The sequence below is a fragment of the Phyllostomus hastatus genome, unplaced genomic scaffold (genome assembly GCF_019186645.2).
Source record: "Phyllostomus hastatus isolate PE091 unplaced genomic scaffold, TTU_PhHast_1.1 phas_contig_17, whole genome shotgun sequence".
Taxonomy (NCBI): Eukaryota; Metazoa; Chordata; class Mammalia; order Chiroptera; family Phyllostomidae; genus Phyllostomus; species Phyllostomus hastatus.
In genome coordinates, this window is record NW_025333664.1 from 24612889 (window position 1) to 24627336 (window position 14448).

Sequence of the window (14448 nt, forward strand, 5' to 3'; positions counted from 1 at the left end):
GGTTTTCAGCTGTTGAAAATCAATGGGGCTACCCTGAGGGAGTAAGCTCTTTGTCTCTGGAGGTGTCTAAGTGGGATTTGGGGGTTTCTGATGTTTTTCTGATGTCTTTCAGGACCAAGAGAGGAGCAGCAGAACTTCCTAAGCCAGGCTGCCCATCAGTGATTCAGGGCCCTGCTGTGCTTGGGTAGTCAGGGAACAGAACCTGCTTTCCAAATTGAGTCCCAAGTGCATCCTGGTGGTGGGTACCAAGGGGGATTGGAAGAGGCACGCACCAGGCTGCCTGCCACGGTGGCACAGGCCTTACCCTGACCCGGGCAGAGAGCAGAGGAGGGTTTGGGGAGTGGGGAAGGGGTCCATGTGAGAGTCTGTAGGCAACCTGCCCAACCCAGAACACCCCTGAGACGAGCTGGGCCAGGCAGTGAGGCTATAGTCAGCTCTGCCCAGAGCCAGATAGAGGGGACGGGAAAGGACAGGAAGGTGTGCCTTCCCACACCGTCCCATCTAGGCAGGTGGGCCAGGCCTCAGATCCAGCCATCTACAGCATCTTCTTTCTTCAAGCCACTTTAATTATGTTTGTGCTTTAATTTTACTTTTCTTCCTTCTTTTGTCTGTCTGTCTTTCCGTCTTTCTCTTTCATACACACACACACACCCTTCTATCCATATCCCACAAAACCCACATCAGTACATAGTAAGTGTGGGCCTGGCCCCACCACAATCTCTAGGGTAACCACCATAAAAGCCTCGCGCGCGTGAACATGCACACGCATTGCCCCCAGAACAGTCAGACTGTTCCATTTTGTCTTCAGGGCAGGTCTCATCACCCCAGGAAGCACAGGGAAGGTCAGTTCATTTATCCCCTGTCTCTAGGCTGCCACCAGAGCAGAAGACTCCTTCTGCTTTCCTGTTCTGCCTCTGGATTAATAGTTGCCAACATGTATTGATTTACCAAGTGCCTACTACACACCAAGCTCCATCCTGCCCACTTTACACACTGCCTCACTTGGGAAGGAGTTGGGCTGTACATAAGAGAAACCCCACAAAGCAGTTTAACAAAATTAAAGCATGTGTTCTTCCTCAGCAAGAAGGCTCTGTGGTGTCTCAGGGACCCAGGCTCCTTCTGCCTCACTGTCCTCAGCACATGGTTTGTGCTCTCAGGGACGTAAGCTGGCTGAGGGCTGTAAAAAGCCTGGAATGGCACCTGAGTCTTCCCCACTTAACTGGACACCACCCTATCTGAGTCCCGCCCTCCTTTCAGCATAGTGGTTCAGGTCAGCTTCTCATTGCTGTTTCTTCCATGTACCTGAGACAGGCCGGCCCCCCACTGGCCTGGGACTTGGACTGGACTCACTGCCTGAGGAGTGGACAAAGGCCGGAACACTGTGTTCCAGATGCCAGGTGGCCCCCAGCAACCAAAGCCTTCTGCCAGCTCACTGCTGTAATCAGCTGACAGACATGAGTCCTGGCTGACAGCGATAGGGACCAGGGACAAGGAACTGAGCCAACATCACCCCCAGCTTTATGGCTGAGGCCCCACACTTTCCAGGCCCACCTCTCCACCTACAAATATAGTTATGTGTTGTACCCAGTCAAAATGCCCACATGCCCCGGGCAGCCCCTGGCCACCTCCTCTAGCCTCCCTTCTGTGACCCTCCTGACCAGGTCCTGTTGCCAGAAGGGCCTAAAGTGCATGCCTGGTACCAGGGTCCCTGCCCTGTCCTGTCCTTCATATTTTCAGTCATCAAGGAGTATGTTTGGGTTGGCTCCAGGCCTGGCTTGTGATGGCCTTGGGGAGTGAAGCTGTGTGCCATAGCCAGGCTGGACCCCATGAGAAACATCACTACCATAGGCAGACCCTGGGTGCAAAGGGGACCCCTGAAGGCTAATGGGCAGTTTGAACAGGAAGGCTTCCCTTAAGTTTTTCAGCACATTTTGAAGAGCAAAGTGGGGAGGAAAGAGCCTTCTAGGCTGAAGAAACAGCCAGTGTGGGCATTCTGAGGAACAGAATGCTAGGACACCTCCGGGGAGGCTCCTATAGTTCACAAGCCAAGAATTAAAGGAGCATGTATGTTTGTGGGCAAGGGGGACACCCACCCAGGGCAGGCACTGGGTCTCAAGACAGACCTTGCCCAGCCCCCAATATTGTAACCGGAAAAGACACCAGCGTTTGGGCTGCCTGTCACTACCAAATCCAATAAGCAATGGCAGCGATTGAATCTTTTCTGGGTGCTTTATTCAGATGGCAGGCGATCCAAGAAGATGGTGGGTTCATACCCTAACAAAGCCACCTTCCCCTTTCTTTCCTGGACAGACATTTTTATAAGGGGGGTGGGGAAGGACAATGTGCAGTGAGGGCTTTGAGATTCAGCAGCTGCAACATTCCTGTCCTGGGCAGTTAGCTGTCTCCAAAGGGGAGGGGTAGTCGCCTGCTTCTTCCTGGTACAGATGTCTCCAGGCGGTAATCTCTAGCCAGTGCCCCAGGAGGTCAGCTGCTTTTCCTAGGTGCCAGGATGGGCCTTATCTGTAGTTTCTGAAAGGAAAGCTTAACATACACATTACCTGATAGATTTATGGTTATTTATCTTAAGCTAAAATTTTCCAAGTCTTAAGCCCCCTATCAATACCTCTGGGCCAAACCCCCAGTTGGGGCTATTACCCCACAGCAGGGCTCTGGAAGCTGGCACCTGATTGTGTACCTTTTAGGTTTGAGATACAAGCCTCTTCACTATGCCTTTGATGACAAGGAGGGAGCTTGTTAAAGGTGGGAGTGTTAAAAGGAAAAATTGGGCAGCCTACTAAATCCTGTGGGCTTCACTGGGGCCCAACGAAGTGTTTGACTTGCCAGGGACACGCAGCTGATGACAGGGTTGGGACCAGAGTTTGATAACGTTCCACTTCAAACACAGCCCTTCTATTAAACCACTGCAGAAACCCACAACCCAGAATCCCACCTTCCAAAACGGAGCAAATGTGCATATTTCCTTCCAAAGTAAAAATTTCCGGGAATGTGTCTAATGATTCCCACGCGTATAGGCCAGTTTGAGAAGTCCTCCCAGCACGTTCAGGTCCCGCGAGTCGCACAACGCACAGAGGGACGGCGTGAGTCTGAACCCGCTCTCTGACGTCGACGGGCGACCCGACTTCTTCCCAAAGGTCCTAGAGACGAGTAGTTGCGCCCCCTCGCGGTCGCCGGTCGCTGGAGCTAGTCTGATTCAGACCCGGTCCAGAAGTGACGGGCGTAGGCAACGCCCGAACCTCGGAGCCGCGGGTCTTTCATCGGATTAGGAAGGTCAGCGGCGCCTAGTGTCCAGAAGCTGGAACGCCTGCAACGCCCCCTCCTGGCTCACCGAGCACCCAGCGCGCGTCACCCTCGTGCTCGCGCCCGCGACTCGTCTGCGCAGGCTCGTAGGGGCCACGCAGTCGCCATTGCTTCCCCAGCTGCCGAGCGAAGCCGCGTGGTAGTAGAAGTCTGTGGGAGCACAGGAAAGGGTGAGTGCGACTCTTTGAAGACAACGGCCCGGGGCTGAAGGGGCAGTATACTATACTCAGAGCAGGATGCCCCGCTTAGGCCTAACCGACTAGAGCAAGGAACTACACCCCCCAAAATGCACTGCGCTGCAGGGTTGCGCGAAGCAGTGACGTAAAGGGTCTTTGCTGCTACCATTTCTCTGTGGGCGGAGGGGGAGCGGAGATTCCTTGGTGAAGGCTTTCACGCGTTCTACTTGTGGCTGGAGGGTCAGTGTAGATAAGTGGGCTCCTGTTCTGAAAGCGCCTTCGCGAACTTTCCTGTTTGACCATTTTAAACCGACGGTCTATTTGCCCTTAATTACAGATATCTGCATACTGTGTACCCTCTACCTATAAACCCTGGCTGGCTACTGAGCCACCAGATGACACCACCACCACTACCATCATCATCATCATCATCATTTATTCTTTATTGTGAAATGATCTCCTACTTATAGAAAATTTGAAGAATTTTTAAAATAAAGAATTATCGTATCCCCCTTGGTAACTTGGTTGCAGATGTGATGTCCCTTTACCACTACGTTTGGAGGTGTCAGTGTGTATTTTCTAAAAACAAGGACATTACCCAGTGCTCAAAATAAGGAAATAATGATCAAAAGATTATCTAACTTGTAGTCCACATTTACATGCTTCCAGTTGTCCTAATAACGTCCTTCATTGAAACTACCTTTTTTCTTGGCCCGGGATCCCATCCCGGAGTATGTGTTGCCTTCAGGGGTCTGGTCTCTTTAGTCTCCAGTGTGGAGCAGCTCCCCAGCTTACCTTGACTCTCAGGACTTTGATACTTTTGAAGATTCCTGGCCAGCTGTTTCGTATGTCTAAATTTGCGGTTGTCAGGTTTCTTCACTACCAGACTGTTATGGGCAGAGGTGGTGCTGACCAGACTGTTATTCAGAGGCTAGGCGTGTGTTGTGGGTGGTTGAGGAGGACCAGTGACCAGCCACAGCAGCCTCCAAACATACTTCCAGACCTTGCCAGGCCAGACAGACCCTTTCTGTGGTTGCCTCCCCTGTTAGGGTTTCACATTCATCTCACTGAGGTGTCTGGCTTCCCTGTAGCACCCACCCTGGAGCCATGGTCTACGCCTTTCTCATCCACACCTTGAGGGCCCCACAGGCTGAGGACACAGGCCTTTGCCGGGTACTCTACTCCTGCGTCTTTGGTGCTGAAAATTCGCCTGATGACCCACGAGCACATGGTGCTGAGAGGGACAGACTCCTCCGCAAGGAGCAGATTTTGGCCGTGGCCAGGTAACTGCCCAGCCCAGCCCAGCCCCGCCCCATACCCTCGTTGAACACCTGCTGATTGTGACAGGATTTCTGGGGGGCACAGAGAAACAGGAGGAATCAGAGTCAGAGAGGAAGTTTTAGAGTAGCATTTTCCAAAGAGTCTTTTACAGCTGTTCACAAATGTTATGTGGAAAAGGGTTAAAGAAAATAATACTATTAATACTGTTTTAGTTAGCATTTGTTGAGCCTAAAGTATATGCGAAGCATTTATGTTCTGAACCTTTCATTTATATGAACTCATTTAATCCTTGTAATAGTTTTTTACAGTAGGTACACTTATTATCCCCACCTTACAGAGGAGTAAAGTGAGGTACAGAGAGTTTAAGGAACTTTACCTGAACAAGGTTATGTGGCTAGAAAGCAATAGAGCTGGATTTGACTGTGGGCAGGCAAACACCAGTACAGATTAGACATGCTTTGCAGTGTAGGACTTCTCTTGGCCTTCAGTGTGCCTAGGCTTTATCCACCTGTAAGTAAGAGAGAGAATATGCTACATGGGACCTCTTTATGTCCAGAGCCTTCCAAAAGCCTGGGATCCACAGAGTACAGTTTGGGAAACAGTGTTCCAGATGGGGTGGCTGGCCTTGGGCCTTCCCATCCCAGACAGAGTCAGCAGGTGCCGGAATCTCCTGGTCCCTGTGCATTCTGGATGGGGATTGACACTCTGGGACAGCCCTGTGTCAGACTTCTGCCATCCACTTGTTTCTCTGGGCCTCTGCACCCTCCAGTGGCACAGAAAACCAGACAGACTCCTTTCAGACCATCTTGTGCACGGCCCAAATTGGAGGACAGTTCAAGAGGGCTCAGAGAGTGCTTTCAGAAGTCTGCATGGCCAAGTGAAAGGTCTTTCTTTTTCATTTGGAAAGGGTTGCAGGATGGGATGAGGGCGGAGAGTGTGGACAGCCCAGGGTGGACCTGGCTTTGACACTACTTCTCCCTGGTTGCTTTTCTTTATGTTGAGAAGGCCTCTGTGAAGCAGGTGGGTCAGGATCATCTTCCCCAGGTGCCCTTGTCCAGCTCAAGGAGCTGCGTTCAAAATCTTCCTTCTCTTGGCCACACCGAAATGATTCAGGGCCTGGAGGCTGGAGCCTGGATTTCTGTTCCAGTTTACACTTCCTTCTCTGGGGCCCCAGGCAGGTCATTGAGTCTTTCTGGGACTCAGTTTCTACATCTGAGATATGGGGATAATGGCATCTTCCAGCTCCAGGGGTGGTCATGAGGTTGACAGAAGTTGGTAACCCACCCACTCTCCTCAGGCAGGTGGAGTCCATGTGCCGGCTACAGCAGCAGGCGTCTGGCAGGCCCCTCACAGACCTGCTGCCCCAGTCCTCAGATGAGCCGGTACCCCTGCACGAGGCCCCACAAGGGGCCTTCCGCCTGGCGGCAGGGGACCCTTTCCAGGAGCCTCGGACTGTGGTGTGGCTGGGTGTGCTCTCATTAGGCTTTGTGCTGGTGCTGGATGCCCACGAGAACCTGCTGCTGGCCGAGGGCACACTCCGGCTGCTGGCACGCCTTCTCTTCGACCACCTCCGGCTGCTGGTCCCTGGCTCCAATCTCCTGCTGCGGGCTGACCGAATTGAGGGCATCCTGGCCCGCTTCCTGCCCCATGGGCAGCTGCTCTTCCTCAATGACCAGTTTGTCCAGGGTCTGGAGAAGGAATTCAGTGCTGCCTATCCCCGCTGACCCCTCACTGAATGGGACTTTCCAAGAGGGCAAGGAGGAAGGACAAAGATGTTTAGACACACAGCCAGGTAAAACTAGGCATCCTCCTTCTTCCCAGCCTCCTCCCTGCTCTGATGTGCTGCTGTACCCAGCACAAGTGGACAGGACAAGGTGGAGGGGAGGAATCACAGAACATTCTGTGCCTGGAGCTGCCACATGACTTACGCAGACTGCTACAGTGAGCTTGCCCCGCTCATTCCTGACCTCACTTTCTCCCATTCCCATCAGCCAGCCCCATGGAGTCCACCAGCCCCCTAGTGCTGGGGTGGTGAGGAGCAGCTACCTGGAACTCGGCCCACCTTTTTCTTCCAAATGAACAGTCATCACAGGACAAAAGGAGTCTGAGACTCAGCTCCACCACAGTTCACAAATATATCAGTTGTTCAAGGGGATTCTGTAGATCTTTTTGGGCTAGCCCATGCCCACTGGGCAGCCTCAAAATAATCATGGGCTTTTCTGTCTGCAGGGAGAGAAGGTGCCATCAGATGGGTGTAATAGTTTTGGCCTGGATGATGTTGTCTTTCTCACTTTGAATTAAAAGCACCAACTATGATGTTGTCACTGATCCCTGTGGGTTAGGGACCCAAAATCGTTGTTGTTCTGTTCAGTGTTGCTTGGCGCCAATAGAACAAAACTGTTTGATAAAGCGGATCAGAGTGTTTATTCTTTGGTGAAGGAATTGAGGAGAACAAGTTGTGCCCAAAAGATACTTTTTCCCTCAATTCTGTGGAGTTAGGAAAGTCCTAAAGGGTTTGGTGGGGAGTTAGGCAGGCTCGGGGCAGAGATTCCCTAGGGATGGTGAAGGGTTCTCAGATTCCCCAGGTAGCATGTGTAGTCCCCAAACATGCTTAAAATATGCCTAGCCATACATTTCATGTCTCATTTTATTTTTTAAAATATTTTTTAAAGAATTTTATTTTTTTGGAGAGGGGAGGGAAGGGAGAAAGAGAGGGAGAGAGATATCAATATGTGGTTGCCTCTTGTGCACCCCCTACTGGATACCTGGCCCGCAACCCAGGCATGTGCCCTGACTGGGAATCAAACCAGAGATCTTTGATTCGCAGGCCAGCACTCAACCACTGAGCCACACCAGCCAGGGCTAATATTTATTCATATTTAGAGAGAGGGGAAGGGAGGGAAAAAGAGAGGAAGAGAAACACTGATCAGGTGCTTCCCATGTGCACCCAGAAAGGACCAAACCCACAATTCAGGCACGTGCCCCAACCTCGAATCAAACCAGTGACATTTTATTCTGCAGAACGATGCCCAACCACTGAGCCACGCCAGTCAGGGTGCATATCTCATTTTAGATTTTATTTCTTTATTTAATTTTCAGAGAGAGGAAGGGAGGGAGAAAGAGAGGGAGAGAAACATCCATCGGTTACCTCTTGCATGCCCCCAGCTAGCGAACTGGCCTGCAATTCAGGCGTGTGCCTTGACCAGGAATCAAACCTGTGACCTTTCAGTTTGCAGGCTGGTGCTCAACCCATTGAGCCACACCAGCCGGGGCCGCTTGTCTCATTTTAATGTTAAGTCTCCATCCATAGGCATGATTTTTAGCATGCTATTGAAGGAAAGTTTGTCAAAGGTCACTTGGGGAGGGGTTTCAGACACCATCTGGGATCTTTCTGGTGCAAACCAGTTCCTTAATTGTGGTCCTTGGGTTCCTTTTCTGGGTCCTGGCTCTTGGCTTAGCCAGCCTCCTTGGAATTTCTCTTTCCTCATGATGTGTTCATCCTGCTGTGTGAGAGGAGATGTTGGGGAGAATACAAGAAAGTTCATGGAAGTTTAAAAATTAATAATGTGGCACAACTCAGTGACAATTTCACCCTCTATTTCTGTGAAATTGATTAATACATATCAGCTACTGTGAGTAAGTCGTCTATGTGTGGCCCTGAGCTGGGTGGGTGTCTGAGCCATCATGGTCAAGGGTGCCCCCAAGAGGCTTCTTGGGAGGTCTCTACCGCTTGTCTGCCACATCACCTCTGCCTCCTTATGTGTCCTCTTTGGATGGTAGCACTTAATTCCTTTACCAAAATGTGGTGTTTTGGTGGATCCCTGAGAAACAGCCTGAGATAAGGGTCAGGTGCATGTGGGAGGTGATCCCAGGAAGCCCTGGAAGGGGAGGCAGCCCATACAGGTGCATTATCCAGGGCAGGTAGGAAGCTTAGTGCCTCTGGGGACCCGTGCACAACAGTTACCTCTCAAAGACCTCACCTGAGGGGTAAGGGGCTCTTGATGTTTGTCTGCCACTCCTTTTGGTTGGTGGCCATGGAGCCGGTCCCAGGGGAAATTCCCTGGGTCTTTCTGTCCCCAGAAAAAGCTCTCGGGCTGTGTGGAGCTTCGCCTGCCTGAACAGTGGTCAGACCCTAAGGGATATGGGTGGGGCATGAAACTGCTGGTAGGGAGTCTTGAATCAGCAGCTCCTAAGTGGTGGTTTAAAATGATTCCATTGGAGGAAAACCTTAGTTTACATCTATTTTCATGATCTTCCTGTTACCTGTGAAGTGTGACTCTCTTAGCCTCTTCCTGGGTTGTCAGGATGCATGCATCAGCTCCCTCTCCCTCCTGCCAAGCGTCAGTTGCTTTTTGGCATCCAGGAAGGACCCACCCCTACCCACTTAGGAGGCAGCACTTGTGATTGGGGTTTTGCCCTTCCAAGTCGGCAGCCAAGGCCACCAAGCGTGCTGTGCCTTTCACCACTTGTTACCATTGGGATGCGTCCACCTTCTCCACAAATCACTCTCTGACCTTGAAGACTTAAAGGGACCTCAGGATGTGTATGTGGCAAACTGCACCACTGGAAATGTCCCACAGGTTCCCAGAGGGACACCCCTGCCCTGTATAGTCTGCTCTCCTGGGCCCCTCCCCTCAATTCGTGCCGGTGGTCCTATGGGAGTGGCCGAGCTGTTACAAGAACAGGCAGGCCCCTGTGGCCTCTGTTGAAGGGCCCACGCTTGGCTGGTCTGAAATCTTTCTGCCTATTTTTCAAATTGACCTGGAGGAAGAGGGTGAGACCAGCTCCCCTGGAAGCTGTGGGAAGTTGGGGCTAAGCAGGCTGGGCCTCTGTTCAATGGAGGACACTGACGTGCAGGGAATGGCAGAGACTGAGACCCTGCCCTGGGGCCACAGGGCCCTGGCTCCATTGTTCCCGGGGCCCAGTTAGCAGTGGATGTCCTCACCCTCACGGCTTGCACCCTTTCTGTGCATTCCCAGTGTCGCCCCAGCACCTCTGGGCCAGGTTTCCACCACAACTTTTTATTTTAATCCCCACCAGAGGATATATTTATTGATTTTAAGCGGGGGGGGCGGGAGAGGGAAACAGCAACATGAGAGAGAAACATCAATCAGTTGCCTCCTGCATGCACCCTAACCAGGGACTGAATCTGCAGCCTAGGTGTGTGTTTTGAACCCACAGAGTTTTGGGATATGAGGTAATGCTCCACTTAACCGAGCCCCCTGGCCAGCGCTCCAGCACTTCCTCTGCTTAATTACCTCACCTCCATCGAGCCTGCCTTGGGCCTGAGACTGCTATTCCCTTCCTTTTCATTTATTTATTTTTATTAAAAATTGTTTTCCTTTTTATTATAAAATATATGTAGCATAAAATTGCTATTAAGGGTGCAGTTCCGTGGCGCTAGGTACGTTCACAATATTTTATCTGTTTTCATCATCTGAAATGGAAACTCTGTACCCACTAAGCAGTAACTTTCCTGTTCCCTCCTGCACGCTGGTCTTTAGTGCCCTCATCATTCCTGTTCATTCCTCCTTTTCTGTTCGCACTGAGCAGTTTAGGGCTCCTCTTCCACCGAACTTGGTACCAGGCCTACATTTTGATAGCTTAGCTGTGCACATGTAAAAAAGAGAAAAAGACTGTTCTGGGGCTCCATCTTCATCAACTCAGAGCACAATTTAAAATGTTTTGAAATCACAAACTCTTATGGGACATGATTAAATTCTCAGGCAAGACTTCTTCACCACTAATGTTTGTAAGCTGGACCATAAAGAGATATTTCCTTCCAGAGATGAATCGTACATTCCCCCAAGAGACTGGTATAGCTCTACTAATTTTGTTTGCTTTTTTATTTAGTGATTTTAGAGAGAAAGGGGGACGGAGAGAGAGAGAGAAAGAAAGAAAAAGAAACATCGATTTGTTGTTCTTTTTATTTATGCATTTATTGGTTGCTTTTTGTATGTGCCCTGACTGGAGATCGAACCTGCAACCTTGGTGTATCAGGAGGATGCTCTCACCAACTGAGCTATCCTGCCAGGGCCTGTACTAATTTTTTAACAGCTTTCTCCACCTACCCCATTCTCCGTTACATACGTTTGTTTGTATGTTATTTAATGTTTCTTTTCCCATCAGGTTATAACCCCCCGGAGGGTTTATATTGTGTCTCTTCTGTATTAATGCCTGGCATAGCACCTGGCACATAGGAGGTACCCAGTATAAATTGAATAAGTGAGTGAATGAATGCATGAATGTTAGCTGGTTTATAGGAGACTGTTGGGGCCAGGGACTCTGTAACATCACCATGGAACAACTTTTTCTTTCTCCGAGGAAGCAAATAGAAACAATACACTGTGTTTGTTATTTCTCAAGGATGGCAGCCCAGGGTCACATGTCCGTTTCCCAAGTGATAAACTGCTCGTGACAGCAATGGAAGCAGTCATGTCGCACTTGCACGTTTCCTGCTGCACAGGCTCCTGTCTTCATGAGTTATGCCGGCTTGCCTTCTACACCAGTAACCATGAGTGGAAGTGATCTTTCCCCTCAGTGTTCTGAAAGAGGGCAGAGTTAAGATTGGGTATTGCTACAGGCCTATGATTTCTGCCCCTAGAAAAGCTGAGTGAAGTGACCCGAACTCTTCCCCTCTCTGAAACAGTCTCCTAAGTTTACAAAGCCAAGCAGTGGTCAGAAAGACAGACACCTTCTAGGTCCACCTCCATTATACCAGCCCTGAGGGTCCAGAAGTCTTTGAACCAACAAAGATTCTACCTTAAGCTAGAGCTGGTAGCAGAACCTTTACAGTCTGGGTGTTGCTTGGGCGTGAGACTTGATCAGAAGTAAAATCACATTAAAGCCCTGTGACAGCTCTGACTGGCGTGGCTGTCGGTTGAGCGTTGTCCCGCAGAGCAAAAAGTCGCTGGTTTGATTCCTGGTCAGGCATGTGCCTGGGTTGGGGGCCTGCATGTGTGAGAGGGAACCAATTGATGTTTCTCTTACACATTGATGTTTTTCTCCCTTTTTCCCTCCCTTCCCCTCTCTCTAAAAATACATAAATAAAATCTTTTTAAAAAAGCAACACACTCTGTGACAGATCTCTGGCTCATCTGATACTGTAATAGCCATGCGATGAAAACAGGAAGTTCTGGCCAAGAGAGGAGCCTTCCCAGGCTTGGAGATGCCCTCTGGTAGGTGGCTAATAAAAGTGATGAGCAGCCCTGGCTGGTGTGGTTCAGTGGATTGAGTGCTGGCCTGTATACCAACAGGTTGTCGATTCGATTCCTGGTCAGGGCACGTGCCTGGGTTGAGGACCAGCCCCCAGTTGGGGACATGCAAGAGGCGACCAATCAATGTGATGTTTTTCTTGTACATCAATGGTTCTATTCTCCCTTTTCTCCCTCGTTTCCCGTCTCTGTCTCTCAAAAAAAAAAGTAATGAGCAAAAATCAGTGCTTTCCTATGTCAACAGAAATAAACATAGTGAAAGACAAGATCCTATTTGATATAAAAACAAAAATATAAATACCTAGGATCAGACATAATTGGAAATACTTTGGGTCTGTACAAAGACCTGTGAACAGTACTGAGATGCTAAAACCAGTGGGTGAAAGGTGGATGAAGGATGGGATTTTTACATGGCTTCAAAGTGCCTTTCCATGAATTACTTCTTAATGAAAAACGAGGAAGTAGTAAATCTGCAGAGGAAACTGGAAGGCTTTCCCTTTACCAAGGAATCAAAGTGAGCATCCTCAGTAATGAGGCAAATGAACATCCCATGCCTCCCAGTGTGCAGAAGGACACACAGTCACTTCTGGCCGTCAGCAGTGCTTTACCCGACTTCGACAGGGAGAAAGCACAGGCAGACCAAACCAGGGAATTCTGGCCTGTCAAGCAAACTTATGTCACTGAAAGGCCGAGGAACTGCTTCGGATTAAAGGAGATAAAGAAATAGGATGACTCGAGGCAATGTGTGATCACAAAGATTTGAGGGGAAAAAAGCAGTTTATTTCACCCCATCTTGCATTTTGTGTTTCAGTTATTTTTAATATTTTCTTGTAAACATTTTATAATATTGTAGCAAAATGGGTTGTAATGTAATAATACAAAGCCAGATGTGTGGGAAGAAAATGTACAATTCTTTGATTAAAATACTTTCCCACTGACCTAAACTCTGAGTGTTTCATGGAATAAATAAATACATGTCCTATGCCAAGAAAAAAATGCCTCTTCCTGAGTGAGGAAAAAATTGTTATTGTTAGAGCATCGTTGGCACAGTGATAGGAGCTTAGAGCCACAGACCTCCAAGGGATCCATAGATAAAACTCAGGGATTCTGCAAACTTAGATGGGGAAGAAAATTGCATCTTTTCTAATAATCATTTATTGAAATTAACATTTCCCTTGTTTTGGAAAATGTTTGCAGCTTTATGAGGTACGGTTGGCATGCAGTGAGCTGCTGTAAGGATACATAAAATGATTTTGCTGCTGCTGCTGTTTAATGAAGGAAAAGTAGCTGCCTCTCCCGTCATGTTAGGATGACTCCTTAGAGTCGTCATAGGCCCAGCTGGTTGGTGAGAAATTAGACAAGCCCTGTCTCTGGTGTCCACAGTGCAAGCCTTCTGACCTTGGACCCCAATTCACCAACCTTTGAAAGTAACTCAGGCTCTCTCATCAGGTGGACAGGAAACAATCAGAAGTTTCATTCATTTGTCTACCAAGGAGCTGAGAGAAGTTTTCATTGTTCTTCCTTCTCCTTCACTAGACAGGAAGGGTGACATGCTGCCCAGACTCCGTGTGTCTAATGACACATGCAGGGGGCATAAGAGAATTATAAAAACAAATTTAAAAGGGCTCTCTAATTACTATTCTTAGTAATTAGATTCAGGAATCTAATTACTGCATGTTTGTTATCTGGTTGAAATTTTAATACTAGTGTTTTGTCTCTGTAGATCAGTGCGTAGAGGTCTTTCTGTTGTCAGGATTCTTTATTTCCCCCCAAACTGTACATAATTCAAGTGTACAGCTTGGTGAGATTTGATACATGTACATACCCACAAAAGCATCACCACAAACAAGATAATGGATATATATCCATTACTACCCCCAAAGTGGGCCTTTTTGAATTTGCTTTCATTTTAAATGTTGGCCACAAATGATAATGGTATTAGCAGAATATGAGACTTGGTCATCAAAAGAAATTATGGATATTTTCTTTCTGATTTTTTACTTATCGATTTTAGAGAGTAGGAGAAAGAGAGAGAGAGGGAGAGAGAGAGAGAGATCAATTTGTTGTTCCATTATTTATGCATTCATTGGTTGATTCTTGTATGTGCCCTGACAGGCTACTGAACCCACGACCTTGGTGTATCGGGATGACACTCTAACCAACTGGGCAACCTGGCCAGGGCTGGATATTTTCACATCACCATAGAGTTGAGGTAGAGACCTCAGATTATCATTTATGCATGACAGTACTGAAGTATTTCATGTACTGAAACAAACATTTATTCACTACTAATTTTTTTTGGTAACCCTATGTGTCTCTAAATGCCTACAAAAACATTGTTCTGGCCCATGGACTTGACCAGATGGCCTAGGAGTCACTGGCCTGAACCAGGCAGGTTACACACCTTGCCCTAAAGAGACAGAACAGCCCTATGTGAGAGACCCTTGTGTTCTGGCCTG

At 48.7% G+C, this 14448-nt stretch overlaps 1 protein-coding gene across 2 annotated transcripts; it reads left to right on the forward strand.

Annotated features, from left to right (window-relative positions):
- The first annotated feature begins 3355 nt into the window (after window positions 1-3355).
- AP5S1 (adaptor related protein complex 5 subunit sigma 1) lies at window positions 3356-7184 on the forward strand. 2 transcript variants are annotated; one of them, XM_045833122.1, is made up of 3 exons: window positions 3356-3488; window positions 4586-4777; window positions 6073-7184. In XM_045833122.1, exons 2-3 carry the CDS (start codon window positions 4602-4604, stop codon window positions 6497-6499), a joined length of 603 nt encoding a protein of 200 aa, XP_045689078.1. In that variant the 5' UTR covers window positions 3356-3488; window positions 4586-4601; the 3' UTR covers window positions 6500-7184. The 2 variants fall into 2 exon arrangements, with proteins under 2 accessions (XP_045689078.1, XP_045689079.1); XM_045833123.1 differs by lacking the exon at window positions 3356-3488 and adding an exon at window positions 3666-3734.
- The last annotated feature ends 7264 nt before the right edge of the window (window positions 7185-14448 follow it).